This window comes from Lepus europaeus, chromosome 3 (genome assembly GCF_033115175.1).
Source record: "Lepus europaeus isolate LE1 chromosome 3, mLepTim1.pri, whole genome shotgun sequence".
Classification (NCBI taxonomy): Eukaryota; Metazoa; Chordata; class Mammalia; order Lagomorpha; family Leporidae; genus Lepus; species Lepus europaeus.
This window is the reverse complement of record NC_084829.1, coordinates 62620326-62648221: the sequence shown is the minus strand read 5'-3', so window position 1 is coordinate 62648221 and position 27896 is coordinate 62620326. Positions and strand designations below refer to the sequence as shown.

The following is a 27896-nucleotide window of genomic DNA, read 5'->3' as shown; positions in this document are numbered from 1 at the left end:
GCCAACTCGTGAATTATTTTTAAGATGTCATTAAAATATATTTGCTTAGGCTTGATTGAGAGAGTGAAAGAGCAAACATGATAGCTCTACAGTTTTTGACCTAAGAAGCTAGAGTACAGTTGTCATCATCTTACATTGTGAAAGCTGTAGGCTGAATCAAAATTAGTTTTCTTACTCATCATCTCTTTTCTACAAACAAAAGTGCTGCATGTGTTTTAAAATCATGTGGCTCTCCTGCCACTGTCATTGAATGGATTCCCAAAACAAAAATGAAATAAAAAGCATTCAAAATGCGTGCAAGGGGAGCCATCTTTCGCTCCTGCCTATTTCTTCCATATCATATCTCACTGTACTCCCCCACGTTACTGAACTGCCATTACTTTGATCTTTGAGTTGTTTCCCTCATGTATTTCTTGCTTCAAGATTTCACATTGTCTGGCCCCCTTTCAGAAGAACATTATTCCCCAAAATTCCCACTTCATTAAGTATCTGTTCAAACATCATAGCCTCAAATGGGTCTTCTCTGTGAATCCTGACAAATATGAAACGACACTTTCAGTTACTCTCTCCACTGTTACCTGGTTTTATTTTACTCATTTATTTTATGGAATTTATAAACAATTATCATAATATTTTATGTGTTTATGATTTTTTCTTCCCTCCTACATAGCTAATATACTCTGGGGAGATGGTTTACTTTTTTAAAATAATTTCAACATTGAATTGCTATGTTTTTGTAGAATTAAAATTAACATTAGTTTAAATTAACATTAACATTAGGTTAATTTTAATTACCAAATGCAGATTTTTTGTCTAATAACTTTAAAGTTTAAATGACCATGTGATATGTATTATTTGGATTTTTAGATCCAAATAATTTTATATCAAAAATAAGTTGATGTAGTGAGAAAGTCTATATATAAGTCTGTACATCTGTCTCTGATTGAAGTCACAATGAGTAAGCTTGCAGTAGTACTGCAAAAGTTCCATTGTAAGAATGACTTTATTTACTTCAAAGACTTTTTTCTCAAGGAGTGAAATAGGTACATGAGAGTGTTGAAATTGATACAAGAATCTCTGTGTCAGAATCTCCATCAATGTGTGATTGATTACGCCAAAGACAAAAGAGAACTGCAATGCTTGATTTGAGACAAAAATTACAACTCAGTTATCCTAGAATGGTCCAGACCAGAAAAAAAAAATGTGCCAAAAATCCTCTGCAAGTTCAATTTAACAGGCAGAAGACACTATTTGGATTTAGTTGAAAACTATCTCCTTTCTAATTCCTAGAACAGTATAGAGTTAAAAAAGAAACTTTTCAGTGGCTAGAAAACTTTAAGCAAGGATATACTCCCAAATGAACACTGACAGTGTGACATACTTTGCCTTAAGTCTTTAAAAATTAATTTTTAATTTTAATTTTTTGTTGTTTTATGGAAAGATTTCTACATTATGTTATTTTTTACATTATTCATTTGGACCGCAAAATGACACAGGGAGAGTGAGAAACACATAGAGAAGCAGAGAGAAAGAAACAGAGGTCTTTCATTTGCTGATTCATTCTCCAAATGGCCACAACAGACAGCTCTAACCCATGCTGAACCAGGAGCCAGGAACTCCATTCAGATCTCCCACATGGATAGCAGAGCTCCAAGTATTTGGCCCATTATCCACTGCTTTCTCAGGTGCATTAACATGAAGTGGGTCAGAAGTAGAGCAGCCAAGATTTGAACTAGCAGCCCCATAATGGGATGCTAGCACTACAAGTAGAGGCTTCTGTGCCACACACTGGCCCTTAGTCACTATATTAATACATTAATGTTTCTTCATTAACATTACATGTTGGTAAAATGTTGCACTTTAATTATTACTTTTATTAAATCTATGAGTATCCTTTGATATTTTGAAAAAATACCCTTTTAAAATGCGTACTAAGATTTTTTCTCACTGATCATCATTTTTAATTATGAATTCTATGAGTTTAAAAACAAATACCTGCTGTAAGTAACAGTATCTCTGCATTATATGAAATATTCGCCAAAAGGCTGGTTATTGAATTTTCTTCTGGTCTCACTGCCACTATTATGCTCAGTGCTGGGTCTCCAACAGGGCTCAACAATTTTCATTAAAATCAGTAATGTGCAGTCCACATAGAAGTCATTGAATTAAGTTTGGAATACTCTGTCCAAAAAGAAGAGCAAAGCTAATTGTTCAATAAATATTGGCCTAATGACAAAAGGCAACCTGTAGTGGGGGATTATTTTAGATAATTACAGGAGGTACTTTCAGGAGAAGAGAGAGAGAGAAAGAGAGAATATAAAAGCATGCTTTCTTTTCTCGTATCTTCTCCACTAAAATATTTATTTGTAGTACCTATGTTTTTCCCTTTTATGTGTCTTCTCAGCTATATTCTGTTTTCCTATATAATATCTCCCTTTTTACCAGTAAAAATGACTTCTTATTTTCATAATAATCATGAGAATCCTTCATACCCTCCACTCTCGGTGTAGTTTTTTATAAAATATAACTATACATTGGATACTATAGAAGCAGTACTGTGAAAGGCATTTCCTTTCACTCTAAAGTACACTGACTAGAATGGCTACTGGCCACTTTGAGTGGTTAAAACGAGTTTTATCTTAGATTCCTTTACCATCTCAAGAAAAACAACTTATGCAAGTTTTTCTTGCCTTTTGAGCAAGGCAAGCCTTGTTAAGTTAGCATGGGGAATGTCAAGACAAAAACCAGAAAATAGTAAATACTTTAACAATATAAATCATTTGACTATGTAAGAGTAGTTCGAAGTCAGTTCCACTAAAGCTCTCTTGTGTGACATGAAGTCAAAGGTTTTCTGAATTTAGGGACTGAGATTTTGCAGCTACAGAAGGTAAGAGATTGCAATTATAGTAGGGAAGAGAGCAGTGACTGCAAAACTTTCAGATTGATTGCCTTTCTACTGCTTCAACTTTGTTGGACCATTTGTACAGCCATTCACTGAAGTATGCCTCACTTGCGCACAGCTGCAATGAGACCAGAAACTTGATGAGTTAGCAAAGGAAAATATTCCATGCAAGAAAGGCCAGAGTGAAGAGAGGAAATTGAGTCAAAATGAAATGAATACAACATGAGATAACTAGGTAGTCTCTGAATGACAGATGGGACAACATAAATAACAATGTTCAAGACATGTGAAGAGATCCAGAAGGAGCACACAAGTTAGACACAACTAGACAGCACAACTAGACAGCAACTAAAATTTTCAATTAAACAGTTTAGTTGAAAATTTGAAGGGGAAATGGTGTTTCAAATTATGGAAATCTACAATATTCAGAGTAATGGGACATGCATTTTAAAGTAAAGGAAGGAATAATGAAATGCAAATCTTTGACCTTGTGTCCTACATGTTCACAATGTAAATTTCTCCTCAACTTACAAAAAGTTAATTTGTGTCCCTAGACAACTTTGGAAACTTCTACCATCAGTGCTTCCTATCTACCTAACTTGTGTCAGTTTTCTCTTGAAACATTCTAGATCTGTTTATTTATCTTTGTATTTTCTTATTAAAAGATTAACCCATGAGAGAAATGAATTTGCTCACTCAGCTATCCCACATGCTTAAAAAGCATTTTGAAATCAATAGATATTTATTGAATAAATTAGAAAAAAATGATTAAAGAGTTGAGTATCTTGAAGAATGGGTGAAGGAAATCCAAGAGGCAAATAATTGCAGCTCCAGGGGTAAAAACGATCATTATAAAGAAGAAGCAACAGTTAGCCAAATAGGATATTTTATTGAGCTGGAGAAAGTACTGAGTGAATGTATTTAAAATAGTCTCTAGCCAACCTCTGAATTGATGATAAAGGCTCAGACAAAAATCTATCAAGCTTCATGGCAGAAAAAACAATTTGTCCTGAAAGGAAAAGTACTCAGGGTGACATCTTACTATTTACTAGAAATAACAATATGCTTGAGGACATTGGAATATCATTTACAGCTTTGGAAACAGTGGGAAGCATCTGTATACTACCAAGAGGAATCATCATTTCCCTCAAATCTTATACCAGACTGCATTGTATAGATAATGTGAAAAACATTTCTGAGTATGGAAAAACTCAGAAAGAGCCATCTTCCAAGTATAGTGTCTGAACAAAAAAAATTGCAAATATTCTTAGTAAACATAAAATGGGGGGGGGGCATGACATGATAGCAGTGGTAGTGTGGCATAACAGGTAAAACTGCTGCCTGCTGACAGGTATCCCATATGGGTACTGGTTCTTGTCCCAGCTGCTCTACTTCCAATCCAACTCCCTGCTAATGGCCTGAGAAAAACAGTGGAAGATGGCCCAAGTACTTGGGCCCCTGTCTTCCATGTGGGGGACCTGGATGAAGCTCCTGGCTCCTGGCTTTGGCCTGGGCCAGCCCTGGTCATTGTAGTCATCTAGGGATGAACCAACAGATTGGAGCTCGCTCGCTCTCGCTCTCGCTCTCTCTCCCTCCCCACCCCCATCTCTCTCTGTAACTCTGCACTTCAAATAAATAAATCTTCCAAAAAAAAAAAAAAGGCTAGCACATCATATATAGTAACTCTACTAAACATGGAAAGTATCATTCATCACATATTTTTTTCAAATCTCTAATATCACTTTAGGTCAAAGTTGATTTTATTCTTATTTTTTAAAGAGTAAAATTAAGACCATACATTGAAGACATAGTTTACAATATTCCTTCCAATACAAATCAATCTGGTTTTCTTGGCTGAGAAACAAATATGCATCAAAAAATTAATAATTAAAATTATCACGGTGAGGTTACACCTCACTCCAGTTAGAACGGCTCTCATACAGAAATCAACAAAAAATAAATGCCATTGAGTATGTCAGGGAAGAGGTACTCTGGTCCACCGTTGGTAGGAATGTAAACTGGTACAGCCACTATGGAAGACAGTGTGGAAATATCTCAGAAATCTGAATATAAACCTACAACATGGTCCAGCCATCCCACTCCTGGGAATTTACCCAAACCAAAAGAAATCAGTATATGGAAGTGTTATCTGTATATATACACAAAATGGAGTACTACTCAGCTGTAAAAAGAAAAAAAATGACATCCTGTCTTTTGCAACAAGATAGATAGAAACCATTATACTTAGTGAAATAAGTCCCCAAATGAGATATCATGTTTTCTCTGATCTGATGCAAGTAATGGAGTACCTGAAATATAATGTATTGGAGTAAAATAGATATTTTGAGATTCAATGATTGTTTATAGCCCTTGTCTCTTCTGTTGAGGAATAGCTATTTTTTTCCTCTTTATACTATTTGTTGAATTATTTTACTTAGTGTAGGGTTAACTATATGATCATTCAATAAACTGAAAATAAATCTTTGTAAAAATTAAGAATGGGAATGTGAAAAGGAGGATGAGAGGTGTCGGAGCATGGTGGGAGGGAGGGTGGGGGGAAGTGTCACTATGTTCCTAAATCTGTATATATGAAATACATGAAATTTTTGTAATTTAAATAAAATTTTTTAAAAAGAAATAAAATTTAAAAAAGAAATTATCGCAAAGGACCTATTATATTTAATTTAAAGGATTATTGTTTCAGCAGACAGTTAATAACCTTTTATGGAAATATTTAAATTACAAGTTTCCTACTATATACTGATATATTTACAGTTGCATCCCAGGAGTTACTGGAAAAATTGGTGAGAAAAACATTGACCACTGTAGACTACTCAGCATCAACTGCCTGGATGAGCGATGGAGTTTCAGTATAATTGGAAGATTCGAAGTAAGTAATTTAATGCTTGGCAAAATAATTTAGCACTTCAAAATACAATAGCTTTAGCCAGTCAGTATTTCAAATGCTTTTATTTATTTAAGCCATGGAAATATATTCTTTTTACTTCTTTAAGTGTGACACATAAAGTTTAGTAATTTAAATTACATAATTTATGTTGAGAGCATTAATAAATATTCTAGCCAATGTTTTATTATGAACTAGAGATATAACTAACTGATTCTGGATGATATATACATATCCATAAGAAGTCCCAGATCCTTATTTAAGAACTTAGTATCATATTGACTTAAGCTCTCTAAATGCAAAACAGAATTAGTCAAGTGGTTGTTTGTCATTGTATATGAAATAGGCATTTTAGTGAATAATTTTTGAAACAGCTTCTAAATACGTAGTGTGTGTGCTACATGTCATAAGGTATATCCTAAAACCCAAAAAATCTACTAGCAGATACATCTATTATAGAAATTATCAGGTATTTACTAGGAGAGACAAATACTAGAATTTTCATTCCAAATCTGAAACAAACTGGTCCATAGATAAAAGAAAGTTTTAATTCATCACAACAAAGCCATACAATAGAATTATACAGAGTGTTTAAAATGAGTTAACAAAAACTACATGTGTTAATGCTTGTAAATATAAAAAAATATTGTGGTAAAGCATTTAATGTAGTGCTGATTCAAGTCCTGGCTGTTCCACTTCTGATCCGGTCTCTGCTAACATGTCTGGGAAGTAGTGATGATGGCTCAAGTACTTGAGTTCCTGACACTCATGTGGGGGACCCAGTTCCTGGCTTTGGCCTGAAGCAGCCACAGTTGCTGCAGGTATTTGGGAAATAAACCAGAAAGTGGAAGATTTTCTCTTTCTCTCTCTCTGCCTTTCAAAATAAATAATTATTTTTTGAGAAAGTTTGAATTTTGAAAGCTTATTTAAGAATGATCCAAGTCTAGTGTGAAAGTTATTATCTGAAGTTTGAAACACAAATATTTGCAGTGTTGTGTGATTACATACATATATAACAATAAACATACACATGACACTTATACTGGCCAGGTTTTATAGAAAGGCTGCCCGTAAGAGAAGAGGTGGGTCAGTGGTATCAGGGAGAATACAGAAGAACTTCACAGATGTCTGGAAGCCTTCATTAAAAAATGTTTTTAGGAATAAGGATGATAGGGACATGGCATTACTTTTACTATTTTTCTACTTTTCTGTAGTATAAATACTTAACGAAAACATGTAGTATTTGTCTTTCTGTTCTGGATTATTTCTCCTTTATATGCTAGAACTAAAATTAGAAATGAGAAAACAAAAACTACAAGAAAAGAAAGATGCCTGTGTGAAGTAGTATGGCCACAAATACATTTTTGTCAAACTTTTATGTCTGTCAAACAAATGGTTAAAAATGATATCCTACTATAGTTTTTTTAAACATTTATTTAATAAATATAGATTTAAAACTACAGCTTTTGGACTACAATGGCTTTTTCCCCCCCTCATAACTTCCCTCCTACCCGCAACCCTCCCATCTCCCGCTCCCTCTCCCATTCCATTCACATCAAGATTCATTTTCAATGAACTTTATATACAGAAGATAAATAAGTAAAGATTTTAACAGTTTACACCCACACAGAACATAAAGTGTAAAATACTGTTTCAGTACTAGTTATAGCATTAACTCACATTGTACACCAAATTAAGGACAGAGATCCTACATGGGTAGGAAGTGCACTGAGACTCAGCTGTTGACTTAACAATTGACACTCTTCTTTATGGCGTCAGTAATCACCTAGGCTCTTGTCATGAGATGCCAAGGCTATGGAAGCCTTTTGAGTTGGCCAACTCGGATCTTATTTAGATAAGGTCATAGTCAAAGTGGAAATTCTCTCCTCCCTTCAGAGAAATGTACATCCTTCTTTTATGGCCCGTTCTTTCTACTAAAATCTCACTTGCAGAAATCTTTCATTTAGGTCTTTTTAATTTTTATTTATTTATTTTTTTTTTTGCCAGAGTGTCTTGGCTTTCCATGCCTAAAATACTCTCATGGGCTTTTTAGCCAGATACAAGTGACTTAAGGGCTGATTCTGAGGCCAGAGTGTTGTTTAGGACATCTGCCATTCTATGAGTCTCCTGTGTATCCCACTTCCCATGTTGGATCGTTCTCTCCTTTATAATTCTATCAATTAGTATTAGCAGACATTAGTCTTGTTTATGTGTTCCCTTTGACTCTTAATCCTATCATTATGATCAATTGTGAACTGAAGCTGATCACTTTGACTAGCGGGATGGCATTGGTACATGCCACCTAAATGGGATTGAATTGGAATCCCCTGGCAGGTTTCTAACTCTACCGTTTGGGGCAAGTCCAGTTGAACATTTCCTAAACTGTACATCTTCTCCCTCTCTTATTCCCACTCTTATATTTAACAGAGATCGTTTTTCACTTAAATTAAAACACCTAAGAATAATTGTGTGTTAATTAAAGAGTTCAACCAATAGTATTAAGTAGAACAAAAAAATACTAAAAGAGTTAAAGTATTAAGTTGTTCATCATCAGGACAAGGGCTGATCAAGTCACTGTTTCTCACAGTGTCCATTTCACTTCAACAGGTTTCCTTTTTGGTGTTCAGTTAGTTGTCACCAATCAGGGAGAACATATGCTATTTGTCCCTTTGGTACTGGCTTATTTCACTCAGCATGATGTTTTCCAGATTCCTCTATTTTGTTGCAAATACCAGATTTCATTGTTTTTTACTGCTTTATAGTATTCTATAGAGTACATATCCTATAATTTCTTTATCCAGTCTATTGTTGATGGACATTTAGATTGATTCCAGGTCTTAGCTATTGTGAGTTGAGCTGCAATAAATATTAATGTGCAGACAGCCTTTTTTTTTTTTTTTTTTTTTTTTTTTGCCAATTTAATTTCCTTTGGGTAAATTCCAAGCAGTGGGATGGCTGGGTTGGATGGTAGGGTTATATTCAGGTTTCTGAGGAATCTCTAGACTGACTTCCATAGTGGCTTAACCAGTTTGCATTCCCACCAGCAGTGGGTTAGTGTCCCTTTTTCCCCACATCCTCGCCAGCATCTGTTGTTGGTAGATTTCTGAATGTGAGCCATTCTAACCAGGGTGAGGTGAAATCTCATTGTGGTTTTGATTTGCATTTCCCTGATTGTTAGTGATCCTGAACATTTTTTCATGAGTCTGTTGGCCGTTTGGATTTCCACTTTTGAAAAAATGTTTATTGAGGTCCTTGGCCCATCTCCTAAGTGGTTTGTTTTATTGTTGTGGAGTTTATTGATCTCTTTGTAGATTCTGGTTATTAATCCTTTATTTGTTGCATAGTTTGCAAATATTTTTCCCATTCTATCATTTGCCTCTTTACTTTCCTGACTGTTTCTTTTGAAGTACAGAAACTTCTCAATATGATACAATCCCAATTGTTCATTTTGGCTTTGACTGCCTGTGCCTCTGGGGTCTTTTCCAGCAAGTCTTTGCCTGTGCCTGTATCTCGCAGTGTTTCTTCTATGTTCTCTAATAGTTTGATGGTGTCGGGTTGTAGATTTAGATCTTTAATCCATGTAGAGTGGATTTTTGTGTAAGGTGTAAGGTAGGTGTCTTGCTTCATGTTTCTGCATGTGGAGATCAGTTTTCCCAGCAGCATTTATTGAATAAACTGTCCTTGCTCCAGGAATTGGCTTTAGATCCTTGATCAAATATAAATTGGCTGTAGATGTTTGGATTGATTTCTGGCATTTCTATTCTGTTCTATTGGTCTATCCATCTGTTTCTGTACCAATACCATGTTGGTTTTATTACAACTGCCCTGTAGTATGCCCTGAAATCTGGTATTGTGATGCCTCTGGCTTTGTTTTTGTTGTCCAAGATTGCTTTAGCTATTCGAGGTCTCCTGGGCCTCCATATGAATTTCAGCACTATTTTTTCCAGATCTGAGAAGAATGTCTTTGGTAGTTTTAATAATCTAAGTTTATTTTAAAATTTACTATATATGGGTGAGATTGACATATTTTCATTTGATTATTGCTATAGATATTGCTGAAATTCTTGTTGAACCATGGTCTTCTTTACATGTTGAACACTGTTTAGTGGAGTATTAAGCCTTCGAGTATAATGTATGTAAAAAATGTATGTTATCTCAAAAATCAGAGAGAGAGAGAAAGCAGAAGAAAAGAAAAGAAAGTAACAAAGAGAAAATGGGTGGGAGAGAAGGTTCAAGGAAAGTATCAGATTCTTACAATTCTATCTGTGAACTACATTAAATCTGTTTTCTTTATATTTTAAGAAAGTTTTAATAAGAAAACAAAGCAAAATCATAGCTAGAAAATAGGAATATGATTGTTTTCATCATAAAAAATACTGAATGAGGAAATAGATATATGTACTCTGATTGGACTTTATACAATGTATATATTTACCAGACAATCACACAGTGCCCCAGAAATATGTAGTGTGTATATTAATTTTTTTTTGACAGGCAGAGTGGACAGTGAGAGAGAGACAGAGAGAAAGGTCTTCCTTTTGCCATTGGTTCACCCTCCAATGGCCGCCGCGGTAGCACGCTGCGGCCAGCGCACCACGCTGATCTGATGGCAGAAGCCAGGTGTTTATCCTGGTCTCCCATGGGGTGCAGGGCCCAAGCACTTGGGCCATCCTCCACTGCACTCCCTGGCCACATCAGAGAGCTGGCCTGGAAGAGGGGCAACCGGGACAGGATTGGTGCCCCGACCGGGAATAGAATCCGGTGTGCTGGTGCTGCAAGGCGGAGGATTAGCCTAGTGAGCTGCGGCGCCAGCCTTTGTGTATATTAATTTTTTGTTCAAAAATAATTACAAGTGAATAAAAATATTTTAAGGAAATATTTTCAAAAAATAAGGAACAGCCAATTTTTCAAAAGGCCATGAATAAATTTATAATATGTGTCTTTGGCAAACTTACCTTGAATATAATGATGTTATTTCCCAACAATGTATAGATAAGGGAATAACTATTTGATAGCTGATAAAGCTTTATTGATAACAGCACTCACTTCTAATCATTATCTTTTTTTATTTTGTCGTGGCTCCCTTTGCATCTATGGAAAAATAAAATGTCTACTAATTTTCAGTTTTCCCAAGTGCATTATTTCTGATAGGTGAAGCTGGATTAGATCTAGTGTTTATGGTTCCACAATATTAACTTTTTTGTATTATATATATATATATATATTATTTTTTTAACATGAAGAAAACACTTTCATACTTTTTTCCTTGAAACGTTTCCAGACTTCCCTTACTAGGACATTCTCTAATAAAATACCTCTCATAAACTGATTTGAAATTCTTTCTCATTGTCCACTTTTTGGATTCTTGTTCTAGGACAGTTTCTGGGTGTTTATTGTTGCCTTTTCATTTTCCTTTGTTTTTAAGATTAATTATTTATTTGAAAATCAGAGTCCCCTAGAGAGAGATTTTATATCTTGTGGCTCACTCCTCAGATGGTTGCAACAGCCAGGGCTAGGACAGGCTGGAGACAGGAGCCAAGAGCCAGGAGCTTCTCCCAGGTCTCCCATATGGGTGGAAGGAGCCCAAGCACTTGGGCAATCTTTTACTGCTTGTCCGAAGCCATTAGCAGAGACCTGGGATGCTGGCATTGCAGGTGGCAGTTTGACCCACTAAGCTGGCCCTGTCTTCATTTTCAAGTCTTCACCTCCACTTTTCCCTAGGAAGTCTCACCTAGTTTTGTACTTCAACAATTACTACTTGTTGTTGACTTTACATCTTGTTTGGATTTATTTTTTTAAGAAGATTGATTTCATCTTCAACGTTGCACATATTTAGCATACATTGAACTGAGTCATTCAGATTTCCTCAACTTGCTAAACTTCACAGTCTGCATGAAACGTATTAGCAGCATCACACTTTGACTACCTTTTCTGGTTAGAAAAACAAGAATTCTCCCTCTTCTCTACCTTTCATCAACTTACCTCTTTTCTTCACATTGATTTATTAACTGACATATTTATCACTTCCATTTTAAATATACCTTGCCTCAGTATTTGTTAATGTTTATTTTCTTCAAAAATTGCCATCTGTTATAAATCAGTCTATATAAAATGAAAACCGGAAATGCCATATTTAGTCAATATCCTAATTAATACTCTTTGAAGTTAGATATAGAAGAGTACAACAAACAAATGCACTTAAAAGGTAGAAAATATTATGATAGATCAGTATGAAAAACTGATAAAATAATAAGTAGTCTAGTCCCAAGGCAGAAAAAAAATATTTGGTTATTCAAAAAGATTGGTATAAACACAAATCTCTCTCCAGTTTGATGAAAAGAAAAATGCAAAATGAACCAATGTCAGGATTCAAAAAGTAGATCTAAAATATTCTTCAGAAATAAAACATTAGACACATAACATTCAAAAAATGTAAGACTATAATTTGAACAGTTTATATGAAATGTAAAAATTTCTTGAAAAACATGTTTTTAAATGTAAAAGAAAAAAAAATCAGGACAGCACAGTCAAACGTGAAATTTACTAAAAACATCCCCCTAAGAAAATTGCCAAACCAGATGTGTTGCTGGCAAAATCCATAATATATTTAGAGAAAATGTAATATCAATTATATATAAAATATTATAAATGGTAGAAGAGGAGTGAACAAATTTTGATTTGTTTTTATGTGACTACTTTGACCCTAATACTAGAATTGGACAAGGATATCACAGGAAGTGAATTTTAATATTCATTAATAATATCTGCATAAAAGTCTTCAACAAAATGATAATGAGTTGAATTCAGCAAGTTATAAAATATTGCCTTCAGTACAAGAAGGATTGTTTTTCTCAGAAATCAATTTTCATTCAGAACTGTATACCAGCTATTGGATTTCACCATATTATCAGAATATAAGACAAATCTCATGATCACGTAACTAGATAAAGAATTAAAAAGAGAGAGAAAAGAAAAGTTATTATCCATTCATTACACAAAATCATTGTAATGGGGAAAAAAAAAAGACTTCTTCTAACTGATAAAGGATATCTAAAGAAATCTACAGGTAACATTGTCCCCATTGTGAAAGTTTGAGTCTTTTCATACTAAGTTTGGCAAGGATCTTTACACTCACAAATTGTCTTCAATATTTTGCTAAAAAATCCTTACAGGTACAAAACAATCAAGAATCAAATGAAAATTTAAAAATAGGATAAATAATAGCTTTCTAGGCATTTTGATATCACATGAAGCATAGACCTAAAATTATGAAACTCCCAAGAAGTACAAATAAGCAATAAAACAAAATATGGTATTTTTCTATGGTATATTAGCTTCATACATTAAATACATTAAACTCTGGTTGGGCACATGTGACACTGGCCTCTTATATTTCACCTAGTTTAAAGGTTTCTGCTCATTAAAAGACAGGAAAAAGACAACAATAACCAATTATTATCACATTATCACACTGAATTTGCATTCAAGGTAAACATAATCTATGTGTCTTCTATTTATTTGAGATAATCTAAAATATATGTCCATTGAAATAAAGCAATATGAAAGTGTATCAAGAAAACACTAGTAAAAATTATTGGTCCCTGCATTAATTTCATGTAGAATACACTTTACAACATATAATCATAAAATGATGAATTTTAATAACAGATATTCTAATTCAAGATAAAGGTACGATAATTAAGATCTTGTGTGCACTTGCAAATGTAAGTTGAGGAGTATATAAATACTGAGAGAAGCACAAAGAGAAATTAATCTGGCTCCAGGCCAAAGTCTTACCTGTGATATTTCAGGCCTGACCACAGGCAATTATGGTGCTTTATATGGCAGCCTTCATGGAGGGAAGCTGACCACAGACTTGGTGAGTAGCCAGCTCCTTACATTTTACTAGAAGGGGATGTAGTGACAGGTGCAGCTATGCCCACTACTTCTCCCCCAGCTATGCTCACAGTCACTCCTAACACAGTAACTTCATTATGGTAGTGAATGGACTTAGCTGAGCACTTTCCAGCCATCTCCAGGGAGAACTCCAGGGAGCCCAGGCTGAGGGATTTTTTTCTTCTTTCTAACTCAGTACTCTTCCAATCTTCATGCTCTCTCTTCCATAAAGAGTCAGTCTTGTGTGGTTGGGCATTTGGCCTAATGGTAAAGATTATTTTTGATGCCTGTGTCCCAAATGAATTTACTGAGCAAGTTCAGAATCTGTTCCTAGATTAAGCTTCCTGCTAATGTGCACCCTTGAGTCATCTGTAGTGGCTCAAGTATTTGGGTGCTTGCCACTCTCTGGGTCACCCATATTGTTATCCCAGCTTCCAGTTGGCTCCAGCCAGTGGTTGTGGGCATTTAGGGGTAACTGGTAGCAGATGGGACCTCTCTCTCTGCATCTGTCTCTAGCTCTGTCTTTGTTTGTCTATATCTGGCTCTGTGCATCTCAAATAGTGAAAAAGTAAAAATAAAAAATAAAGAGATTGGGGCTTTGTTTGTGGCTTCTTGGCAATGACAGAGTTGTTCCAATTGCATCGAAGAAACCTGACTTGCAACCAGGGTTGTTTCCTGAGGGAAACTGGCCAGTGTCTTTTTCTGTCTTTTGGACATTATGCTGCAGTAGCTGAATGAAGACTTAAAAATTCTTTTCATTTTGGCTCCTTTTTGTGATGGGGACACCTCAATACCTTACTGCTAAATAAGAAATTCGCAAACAATTGTTATACTGGGGTGCATTTGCTTATTCACGCTGGACAATATGCAGTTTGTGTTCTGAACTTTTAAAAACACAAAGCTAAGTATTGGATTTTATAAATAACTTTTAGATTATAAATGCAAATGAGAAGTAAACTTTTCAAAAAATATTAGAACAACCTACAAATCAGCAAAATATCATTTAATGCAATATGAATAAAACATTTTATACTTCTGCATTTATATAACCCTAAATATACACTATTTATATTTCTATATCATAAAGGAAAAATTAGATAGCATTTTTACATATAGGTAGAAAAATATAAGTTTGACAAAACTGAATTGGGAGTATGTACCTTAATTTTTTTATAAATTATAATAATTTGATATCTAAAAACATTTGGTATCTAAAATTAAATGAAGGGCCTTCAAAAACTTCATGGCCAGGCATAATAAGAAAAAAATATGGTTTCCAAATATTTTTGAACCAAAATAAATGCATCATTCTTTTTTTCAGTGTTTATTTGACAGACAGGGAAACAGAAATGAGGAGTCGTTAGGCAGAGAGAGTTTTCATGGACTGCTGCTTTATCCCCCAAATGCCCACAAACTCCTGAGGTTGGACAGGTCAGAACCTGAAGCCAGGAACTGAACCCTCCTTTCCCACTTGGGTAGCAGGAAGACAATTGCTTGGGTGGCCATTGCTGATTTCCAGGGGTCATATTACTAAGATGATTAAATCAGTGACTGAGCTGGGAGGCAAATCCAGCCCCCCTGATGTAGGACACAAGCCTTGTAATCAGCGATTTATTTTTAATTTTTAATTTATTTTTAAGGAATATAAATTTCATAAGTACAACTTTAAGAACATAGTTATTCTTCTCATCATACCTGCCTTCCCACCCACACTCCCACCCATCCTCCTCCTCCCTCTCCACTTCCTAGTCCCATTATCTATTTTTTAAAGGTTTATTTATTTATTTGAAAGAAAGAGTTACACAGAGAAAAGGAGAGGCAGAGAGAGAGAGGTTTTCATCCACTTGTTCACTCTCCAATTGACTGCAGTGGCTGGAGCTGTGCAGATCTGAAGCCAGGAGTCAGGAGCTTGTTCCAGGTCTCCCAAATGGGTGCAGGGGCCCAAGCACTTGGGCCATCTTCCACTGCTTTCTCAGGCCATACCAGAGGGCTGGATAGGAAGTGGAGCAGCAAAAACTTGAACCAGCGCCCATATGGGATGCTGGCACTGCAGTCGGAGACTACGCACTACACCCCAGCGCCGGCCCCAACCCATTCTCTATTAAGATACATTTTCAATTAACTTTGTACACAGAAGACCAACTCTATACTAGGTAAAGATTTCAACAATTTGCACACACACAAACAAAAAACTGTTTGAAAACTAATTTTACAGTTAACTCTCATAATACAACTCATTGTGGTCAGAGGTCCTGCATCGGAGTTAGTGCACGGTGACTTCTGTTGTTAATTTAACAATTAACACTCTTACGTATGACTTCAGTGACCACCCGAAGCATTTTGATTCCACAAACTCCGTCAGTGTTTAGACAAGGCCATAAGCAAAGTGGAAGTCCTCTCCTCCCTTTAGAGAATAGCACATCCTTCTTTGATGGCCACTTCTTTCTGCTGGAGTCTCACTCACAGAGCTCCTTCATGGAAAACATTTTTTAGCCACAGTCTTGGTTTTCCATGCCTGAAATGCTCTCACAGGCTTTTTAAGCCAGACTAGGAGGACTCAAGGGCTGATTTTGAGGTCAGAGTATTATTTAAAGAGATTGTTATTCTATGAGTCTGCTGTGTGGACTGCATCCCATGTTGGAACATTCTCTCCTTTTTAATTCTATCTATTATTATTACCAGGCATTTGATCCTATCTGTATGTTCACTTTAATACTTAATATGATGACTTTAACAATTAATATGACATTTTTGCCACCAAGCTTAATGTGATTTGAGTCTCATGACAAGTTTTTAAACTGTACCCTTAGAAGTAAATCCAGCCGGCGCCGCGGCTCACTAGGCTAATCCTCCGCCTAGCGGCTCCGGCACACCGGGTTCTAGTCCCGGTCGGGGCACTGGATTCTGTCCCGGTTGCCCCTCTTCCAGGCCAGCTCTCTGCTGTGGCCAGGGAGTGCAGTGGAGGATGGCCCAAGTGCTTGGGCCCTGCACCCCATGGGAGACCAGGATAAGCACCTGGCTCTTGCCATCGGATTGGCGTGGTGCACCAGCCGCAGCGCGCCGGCCGTGGTGGCCATTGGAGGGTGAACCAATGGCAAAGGAAGACCTTTCTCTCTGTCTCTCTCTCTCTCACTGTCCACTCTGCCTGTCAAAAAAAAAAAGAAGTAAATTCATAGGTATGTACACAGATCTATACAGCTTTAAACCATAATCAGCCATTTAACCTCTAGGCTAATCATCAACCATCAACTAACTAAATATCATTTTCCCATGAAATTTGTGAGTATTTTTGTATTAAAACATGCAATTAAAATATCCATTATATAATTTTTTAGAGTAAAAACAATTAAGCAATAATAATAAAAACTGCAATGTTTCCATATAAATATGCATCTATTTTGAGCATCATTTTGAAATTTCTTAATGGCTTTTGGAAATACATAAACTAAAATCTTCAGTGGAAAACTGCTGTATAATTCTGATTATAATTTTTATATATAAAGTATTTTTCCATTTGTAACAAAATAATTTTTATGCATTGTCTGCAGTGTGAGAAAGGTTCAAAGGTATGTCCAAAAAAAAATCACTTGTTTGTCACCTCCGAGAGAAAAAATTACATATATTAGTAACTATAGATCAGGAACACAGGGTTACCAGACAACAGTCAGGATAGAAAGCCAGTTAAATGGTAAAGTCAGCATAGTTAATGATGTCATTGATCACTCGAAAAATTCAGGACCTTATAAATTTTATTTAAGATAAAATGTCCTTTCTATATTTGTTTTGATTTGATAGAAACAATAAGTGTCTGAAGCCTATGAACTACCTGGCTTTGGACAAATTAGAATAGAGAGGGACATAGTAGCGAAGAACCAGAAAGAACCATGGAGAACAACTAAAGTGAAAGTTACAGAGTGGCTCTGAGTTATTGTGAGGACTTAACTCATGATAAAAGTTTTGGGTCAGAGATTTGATAGTCAGTGGGGCCTGGATGATATTTGAGTTATATGCAGATCTGTATGAAAAAGGATATAAACTACATTTAGATGTCAATTTACTCCTATTACAGGGATTGGACCAAAATTATACCTGGAAGATAGGTTTTCAAATATACATTCCCATGAAGTTCTGTGAAGAATAAAGTATATCCTATAGTGACATTAAGAATAGGAAATTGATATTAAGTGCAACAGAAAAATAATAGAGAAAAAAACTTTGTAGGTCAGAACCTTATTAATTCCAAGCCATGCTCTTCATTATGAGTTAAATTTCTCGATTTTCAATTCATTTTCTTTATAATTAAAGTGGCATAAGGATGCTGAACTTTCTTATTGAAATTGTGATGAGGAATATCTAATCAAGTACTTTCACAATACCAATTGCATTCTCAGTATGAATAATATAAATGGCTCCTATGATAAAGTTTCATTGTTTCGTAATGGAGAGTATTTGGTTTCTAATGATCACAACATAAGAATAAACTACCAAGGAAATTAGCAGTTCATGGCATAAAATGTTCTTATATTATAAAAATAAATAATGATACCTAATATATTAAAATATGATTGATATTCTTTACACTATAAAGTAAAAAAATATAGGTACTTTGTGATTAAATGCTATTTTTTATGACTGATGGCAAAGATAGGATTTTTTCTGTTAGAATTTCAGTGATATACTATAATACTTATTTTTATTTTAATAGATAAGACACACAGTTAGAAACACAAGTTATAGTTTGTGTCTATTGAAATATTTTATAATTTCTTAATATTGTGGCTTAAATTGCAGGCTGCTATTTTTATCCAATCAAAGAAAATGCCAATAAGGATTTATACAAAGCTACTTTGGTTCTGTTCTTTAACACCTGGCTCAGGGATACAGATATAAGGATTCTGTTTATCTTTTATTTCATCTTTCTAAGTCTCCTATAAGGTTTCTTTAGAGAATCCACAAAAAATAAAATTAAAAAAAAATTTCATCTAGTTTAACTTCACCATCTGCTTTTATTTCTGTCTTCTATTTCCATGTTCTAGTTAAATCTTTTTTAAAGTTATTTTCATCAAGAATAACTTATGCAAACTCACACTGAAAGAAGTAAAGCTCAAATTAGAATTCTAAGTGAGTACCTGTTGGGGTAGGATTAAGAGAATTTAAATTTTAATTGCAACAATGAAAGTATAAACAAAATAACAAAATTTCTCTCCCCTTCCTCTACCTTTCCCTCTCTCTCTCTCTCTCTCTCTCTCTCTCTCTCTGTCTCCTCCACCACTCCAGGCCATATATCAACTCTACCTGCACACACACACAGAGGAATGTGGATGTGTAAATAATTAAATTTCCAGGGACAGACTAGATAAACATTTAACCAGAAAATCAATTCCAATATAATTCTTCTAGTCTGCTTCAAAGTTCCTGGAAGAACACAGACATGTTCCTGCCTCAAGTCTTTTTCTAAAACATATTTAGTTAATTTTATGATTTATGTTTTTTTTTTCTCTATAAAAGTGTTTTTCAAAGGGTTAATTCTCCGTCTCTCCCTGGACACCCAACTGAAAATATTAAATGATACCTTCTAGTAATACATGCCATCCCCTCTGTTTCTTAAGAAATATTTTCATCTGAACTCTCAGCTCACATTTTAGTTCTCCATATGTCTTTTTAATTGACTGTTAAACTAGATTAGGTTTAAAGTAAGCTATATGAACATAAACTTCTTTATTTCTGTATACTGTACTAACCTTCTTCTGGCAACAGTAGCAAAATTGCCACAAAGGAATTCCTTCAAGTGGGAAGAGCATCAATTTCATAAAATGACCAGTAAGAAAGCCCTGTTTCAGAAATAAGATAATCAGAGCTAGCCTTGTGGAGAAGTTCATTTGGTAAAAAGTGGAAAGAATTATGGTGATTCATGAAATACCATTCACATAGTTTTTATGTAAAAATTATAAAAGTTAATGAAAAAGATACTGATCAAGGTCAGTGAATTATGAAAGCAAAATATTAGGATTCATATACAAAATTTCAAAATCTGAAATTCACATGATGATCAAATCTTCAATTAAACAGAAATGCTTTCACTTCACCATAGTTAAAACAGAAATCAGCAAGTAACAAATGTTGATGATGATGTGGGGAAAAAGTACCCTGCTCCATCGTTGGTGGAAACACACTGGTTCAGCCACTGCGGAAGACAGTATGGAGATACCTGAGAAATCTGAATATAGACCTACCATATGACCCAGCCATCCCACTCTTGGGAATTTACCCAAACCAAAAGAAATCAGCATATGAAAGAGTTATCTGTATCCTATGTTCATTTTAGCTCAATTCACAATAGCTAAAATATATAATCAACCCAGCTGTCCATCAACTGAAGACTGGATAAAAAATTATGGTCAGTATATGTATATATGTGTGTATATATATATACATACTACAGAGTTCTAATCAGCTGTAAAAAAGAATGAAATACTGTCATTTGCAACACCAAACAGCCAGGAAAATTGGATCAAAAATGTCACTATCACTGTGGTTGAGTAAACCTGTCTTAGCAGAAGGTTAGGCTGTAGAAGGCAGAAAAGAACAAGGTAAGTAAACAGATAAAATGCACATGACTATGAAAGTTAGGGGATCCAGAGCTTACAAAAGCAAAGGTTCTGTTTCAGAGAAGCAGAGCCATGGCATGAGGCAGACTTCAGAATAGGAAATGATTTTCTAGTTCATGTGGGCCCTGCATCTGAAGGGTGCACATTGTCGGTTATGTCAAATATATTTCCTCTTCTTTTCCTTTCTTAGCTGGAACAGAGTAGGTGGATTCATATCAAAAAGAGGAATATATATGCTTCTTGGTCACAGATTCTTATCTGCCCTTCCCACTAAAACACTCAGATTAAGTTTATGTGATCCTTGTCTTCCCTTTCTACTATTGGACATTTCTGTGAAAAGTTTTGATGAGTTGTGTTAAATAGATGTAACTAGCATGAAAATAACCATGCACTTTCTGTGTTTCATTTTTAAGGCCTGGGGACAGGCAGAGGCAGGATTTCAGACTCATTGAACACAAAATAGCTAAGCTAAAGAGTCTGAATTTCAGCGCTGCTGTATGATCAGCAACAATCTTGTGACACATGTTTTACATGTTGGAGATAGTTATTCCTCCTCTTTTATCTCTTTCAGTTGGACATATTCTTCCACAGATTTCTAAATCCACTTCATTAGTTGGGCAGTTCATCCTGCTCCTGTACACATTCTTGTGGGGAAGTTGATTATGCCTAAAGTAGTGTTTAAGGAGATGGGTATCATCACATTATCTTTCTGCCTTTAGGTCTTTGTAATAATATGCATTATTCCTTTTTTTTCTGGTTCTTAAAAATACCTTAATCACTTGAATAACTATCATATTTTAAGTGAACATGTATGTTTCAACTTAGAAAAAAAATTATTTTATTTATTTGAAAGTCAGAGTTACACAGAAGGAGGAGAAGGAGAGGCAGAGAGAGAGAGAGAGAGAGAGAGAGAGAGAGGTCTTCCATCCACTGGTTCACTCCCCAAATGGTTGCAATGGCTGGTGCTGTGCCGATCTGAAGCCAGGAGACAGGAGCTTCCTTCAGGTCTCCCACGTGGGTGCAGGGGCCATCTTCTACTGCTTTCTGAGGCCATAGCAGAGAGCTGGATCAGAAGTGGAGCATCCAAGACTAAAACCGGTGCCCATATGTGATGCAGGCGCTTCAGGCCAGGGCTTTAACCTGCTGTGCCACAGCGCCTGCTCCAGAATTTTTTTTTTTCAAAGAACACAAAAAAATATATTTCACTGGACTCAAGTGTAAGCAAATCTCTAGTGGTTTTATTGCCATAAAATTAGTAGTCTTACAAAGTGATAGAAACTTATTTTATGGCCAAAATTACATAATATTCTCTAGGTCCTCTTGGTGTTCCCTTCCTCCTGGGCAAACAATGACAAAGCATTTGATGTCTCCACTACGGAAGGATTAATAGAAATCAAAGTTACAATAAAGCTTCCACTGGATGTCAAGGATTTTGTGTACAGAAATTTACAGATGTCTTAATACTATTTCTAGTATAAAAACGGAAATACTCGGGAATTAATGCTTATGTCAATGTCACTTCTACATACAAGATATGTAAATTAACTGGTTTAAAATTGAGTATTACTTTGTAATTCCAAGTTTTTCTATTGAATTCCTAAAATTAGTGCTAGATATATAATAGAAAAATTTAAGAGAAACTTTAATGATGAATTCATAAAGTTTTCTCACACTTAAGTTTAATGGCTTCTATATCACTGTGCATTTATAAAATTCAGCACTAAAGGAGTTGCAACTACATCTTTTATCAGTTATGTTGATTAATTTCAGCAATAATCTTACATTCAGTATTATAGTAAATTAAAGCACTTAAATATAAGAAGCAATAGTTTAATTCATACAAATTAATGCAACTCTTGCGAATGGTTATATTCATAGAAAACACATATACATATTTACAATATCTTAAAGATACCTATTTTATTTCATTAAAGCTGAAATAGGAAAAGTTTAGGGAAGAAAGAAATACTTTCTTTAAGAGTGTTTATCATTTAAAAAAATTGCCTCTTTTATTTTAGCTTTTTTATGTAAGGTAAGCAAATTTCATGTATTTCATATATGCATGTTTAGGTACATAGTGATACTGCCTACCCACCTGCCCATGCTCCCACCAGCCCTCCTCCTTCGTCTCATTCCCTCTCATAATTTTTACAATGATCTACATTCAGTTTAGTTTATATTCATAAGACTAACCCTATAGTAGGTAAAGGGGCCAACAAATAGTAAGAAGAAAAAAACATAGTTCCTCAACAGTAGAGAAAAACACTTGAAGTAATCATGAAATATAATGCATTGGTAGGAATGCAAAAGTATGGAAAGGTATTATCCTTTATGAGAATTTAAGTCATATTATGTTTTAGAGCCTTAAGATGGCAACTCTTCTCTCAAAATTCAGGAGTTAGGGCCATAACTTACATATTTTTTGCTAAAGTTATATTCCTATAATGGGGTATAATAACTAGATGGAATATAAATTTGATGAAGAGTTTCTGGGTATCTAGTCTTTGCTTGAAAGAATGATAGGACTCTAAACTTCCCATATCCTATCCCCAGACCTATGAGTGTTATCAAACCCGACAAATTTGCAAATAAGATTAAGACCAAAATTTTAGATGAGATTATCCTGAATATCACAGGGGACTGATAGGATCCAATAACGTTTATAATAAAAGGGTTGAGTAAGGTTCCGGATACAGAGAAAGCGAAGTGATGATGAAGCAGAGACTTGAGTGGTATCATTTGTAGACAGAGGAAAGAAAGGAATCAACAAGTCAAATAATACAGACCACCACTGGAGGATGAAAGTAGACAAAGCAATGGAGAATCCTGTCAGAGGCCTCCTGAAGTCTTGCTGACATCTTGGCTTAAGCACACTGAGACTGATTTCACACCTCTCCTTCAGAAATTTGAGGCATAAGTGCTATTTTTAGCCATTAAGTTTTTAGAAATTTTGTTACAGTAGCAATTGGAAACAAATGCATGTAGGGTTCAAGAATAAGATGATAAGAGAACCTCTCTGACTGAAACCAGGTTTGAATATAAGTATGGTGGTAAGTTCTCTACAAAAGATGTACATAAAATACAAAAAGAAGTCAAAGCAGATTGATTTTTCAGTGATCATTTCTAGTTTTAATGGAGTTTAAGGGTCATTTTAATTTAGATCAAATTTAATGTGGATCAAATATATAACAGGAACAACAAATGGCAACAGGATTAATCTGTTGTTTCTATATCTCAGAGCAAATGGATTCAACATTCATTGCCTATAACCCTGTATTTAATTTGCCATGGTTGGTATGTTTGGTGAATCCATTTGTCAACTTCTTAGGGAAGCAGGCTTGCTCATGAAGTGAATTCTTGTCCTGTAACATTTTGCTCTCGCATTATTCACTCAGACAGGCATAGCCTCTAGTAATACCATATCTCATCATACTAATTTATCATCCACATCAGGACACATTGGAGATTTAAATGGGATACTATCAACTAGTTATCTGGAATAACAAGCATTAAATTAGGTCTGGTTTACACATGAGGGACTGATTAACTGTTACTATTGACACTATGGACAGATTAACTTTAAATATGGGGATCTGATGTTATCTTTAACAATTGTGAAGTGATGTTTTAAGCCTGTACCCTGATAATCAAGACTACAAAGTGAGAATTTATGCAATTTATTACAGAACCAACATCTTGGTTGCAGATGTGTTCACAGAGGCTTGTAGTTAACTAATTTTCATTCATTGGTAAATTTTGGTGGAATCCCCAGTCATTCCGCATTTTGTGGAAAATTTATTTATATTTTAAATATCTTAGCTATCTTTACCCTCTTTGTTGTTTCCTGTTGCTAGTAGACCTTGATGAAGGAATATTTGTTGGAAAATTGCATTTTAGGAACTCTGTACTCCAGGTTCATACACAATGTTGAACAAGGCAAGTTGTGACCCTACCTTATGCTTTGCAGTATTACTCACTGGGATATATTTCTCAACATCAATTGCAAAATCTCTCTCTCTCTCTCTCTGTGTATATATATATATATATATATATATATAAACCTAATATGAATATTTCAAATTTATACTCGATAATAATGTATATTTATTACTGAAGAGGACTTGCAGCCTCAATTGACAACACACACACACACAAATCAATATTTCTTATATCCTTTCTCGGATTCTCATAATCTTTTTCCACCTAAATCTGGGATTAAGCAGAAAGTTTTTTCAGGAGGGAGCACAGTAGGCAAGTGGGTGACTAGAGGAAGAATCTCCCTAGGTCCTGTAAGAGTACAAGTTGCAGTATTTGTTGCTTTTGCTATTGTATTTCGTATTTGTGCATTATTTGTTGCTTTTGCTATTGTATTTCGTCTTTGTTTATCATTCACAAATCAATCTGCTTTCAAATGTTCTTTTAACAGTTCTGAGAAAAATTTGCTTTATTGATTTTTGGTTAGTTTCCAAGTTTCTCTACCCTGATACTGATGTTGGGTCTTAGTCCACCCGTACAAGGATGGACTGGGTCCGAGGAAAGGTAAGTGCACCGCTCGCCCGTTCCCCAGCCTCCTGGTCCCGGAGACAATCAGACGCAGCGGGGAGCCAAGTCTAGCAAGGACTCATTTACCTTTTGCATAATAGTACCTTTTATAACACAAAACTGCAGAGTCATTGGGGCAGGGCTAAGGGCCAACCAATCACTTAAAAAATCACCTTATGGGGGGATTTCTATAGGACTAGCCCTATGTCTATACACTTGTTACTAGTTTTGTTACCTCCCCTGATGTTGCACAGCCAGTTAGTTTTAGTGGTAAACAACTTTGGATTCCGCCCATCTTACTTCCTCTGGGCGCCATCTTACTTGGCTCCGCGTGGCTTCGTTCCGCGCAGCTCGGGCGGGGGCACCCTGGAGCAGCTGCGCATGCGGAGCCCCTGGGCCGGGCCTGGCCTGGCCTGGCCGCACTCATGCCCCACAGATTCCCCCTTTTTGTTTTAGCACGCGGTCCCTGTCTTAGGTTGCCCCCAGCCGTCCTTGCCCTTACCCGTCATTGGTAACCCAGGCAGCTTGGCCATGAGCCCTGTCTTAGGTTGGTGCAGGACGCTGGGTGCTTTACCCGTCTTGGGGTGTCGCGTGACTTGTAATTATGGGGGCGTGGTGAGCTTTCTCCACCGCCTGTCTTAGGTTGTTCCGGTCCATCCGGAATCTTACCCGTCATTGGCAATGTGGAGAGCACCGGGAGTGCTTCCCCAGTTCAGGGGATCGTAGCCCTCTGTGGCTAGCAGCCTCTGGTAATGAACCTCAACCTGTCTTACCCTTGTTGCCTCTATGCGCTGTTGTATAAACTGTATAAGCCTATTCATTATGCATGGGCCAATAGCAAGGATTAAAAGCAGGGCAAGAAGCAGTCCAAGAAGAGAGAAGAGGTAGGGAAAGAGTCCATTACGGCTCGTCCAAAAGAGGCTTTCTTGGAGTTCTCTTCGTCTTTTTCAGGTCCTTCTGAAGTGTTTTGATGATCTCGTTTGGGTTATCGAATCCCCTGTCATTGGGCTGGGCACTTCTTGTAAGGTTCACAGTGAAGAGTAGCGTCTGCATCATCGCCTGCCTTTCGATTTCGATCTCCATCCATTTCTGGAAGAGGAAAGACAAAGGGATCTCCCTCAGGGGCAAACTGCTCCCTGGGTGGGTTGTTACTTGCATCAGGCATAGGCCTGATATTTCTGGCTGGTATTCAAATTGGAGTCAACTCCCCTATGGGGAACACACAGCCAAATCCTCTTCCCAACTGAATCAGCGGGTCAGGCCCTCTCCAGAGTCAGGTGAGAGGGTCTCTCCATCTCTGAGGTTTAGGGGTTAAATGTCCCCAATGTTTTTGGAACCTTGACTCCCTTGACCCTTTCAAAAAATTTAAAATATTGATGGTGAACAAGGCCTTATGTAACTGTAGATGGGGGGTAGCCACTCCCCCTTTTTGTTTTAATAACTGTTTTTTTGAGGCATTGATGGTTTTTTTCCACCATAGCCTGTTCCTGTGGGTTGTGAGGAATTTTAGTAGAGTGTTGAATCATTTTACATCTTGGCAGCACTTTTAATTTAAACATCCCAATTGGTTATTATTGGTTATTATCTCTATAAGATGAGAGACATATCTTTTGACATCTCCAGGGGCCCTTTTGGAGATACCAAAAGTTTAGAGAATTTAGAACTTTGAGTTTTAGAAAGTTTGTTAAAGGTGCCAAGAGAACTTAGAGTATCTGGTTAGAATAGAATTTTTTTAACATCCTGAAATGATAACCCTTCATTAGACAGGGTGATCTTAACACTTTTAGAGCAGATCTAATTATAACGATATTTAACAATGTTTTTCATCAATCTGAACTTAACAGAGACAGTACACAATAAATTACCTTGATAGAACATGAATTTTATGTTTTTTGTTATTGAATAAACCAGAAATAAACACCTTGAACATAAGAGTTAGTACACAAAATCCTCACATAACTTAGAACTATTTAACAGAGCTAAAAAGAGCTTACATGACCTAACTTTAGAAATGGCAGAGTAACCCATTAAGCACACTGTTAAAAAGAGACACTATAGTTTTTGCAAAAACAGATTAAGATTTACGATTGAAACCATTTCCAGATATTTGCCAACATTAGTACACATTTTTTACTTCAACTTTAGGTCAATGTAATTTTGGCATTAGCACGTAACTTAAAGAAAACTCTGTAAACAATTTTAAAGTTGTAAACCTTTTAAAACCTTTCATGACTTGCTCACACCTTCTGAAACTTTATACCTGTAGTTACTTTTACATAGTCTTGAATTGTCATGTATGGACAATCTATGAGAATACATGCTAACAAACTCAAAAAGTCTCTCTTAATCGAATTTAAGATGTGAAAAGTACACAATATATAAGACACTGAGTTATTAATGAATACCACACCATTAACTCATGGACACTAGTACATGTTTACAACTTTGAAAAGATCTTCATTGTTAAGAGAAACAAGTTTAAAGCATAAAACCAAGCAAGTGAGCTACCAAGCAAACCGAAGGGCTTTGGCATTAACTTAATTCTCTGAACCAATCTGTATTGGCTTACTTTAGTTAACAATATAAGGGCTTGTATACACAGAATTTACTCTCACTTTTATAAGACCACTCTAGCTGGAAAGCAAAAACATGAATACAGCACAGGTCTGACATTATTCACAACATGTTAATATACTTTGCATAATTTGAATTGACTCAAACAGTTGTTACTTTAACAAATTTAGAGCCCCATCCTTTGAGAGTTCCAGGGATCCTACTGGAAGTCCCAAAGTTGTTAGACTCCATTTGAGAATTTAAACTGTTAGAGAGTCAAACCACTCAGCCAAAAACTAGCACGTATAACCTGAGTATTTTAATCAAAGCTGTGGGGTAGATCTGATCAGAGTTAGGTAATCACTCAAACATTAAAGACAGACAAATCCAATAAAACACGAAACCTTTAAGACACGTGCAAACTCTCAGATAAGTTAACTACAGCAGCACAGAAAAGAGCTGGTCATCAGCATGGGAGCCCATTGCTTAG

General features: G+C 35.8%; 1 protein-coding gene across 1 annotated transcript in view; it reads left to right on the top strand.

Moving 5' to 3' along the window:
- EYS (eyes shut homolog) overlaps positions 1-27896 on the top strand; it is a 1789541-nt gene that overhangs the window by 99480 nt on the left and 1662165 nt on the right. Inside the window, 1 exon segment of the mRNA XM_062187220.1 lies at positions 5678-5792. Within this exon segment, the coding sequence (XP_062043204.1) occupies positions 5678-5792 (115 nt within the window).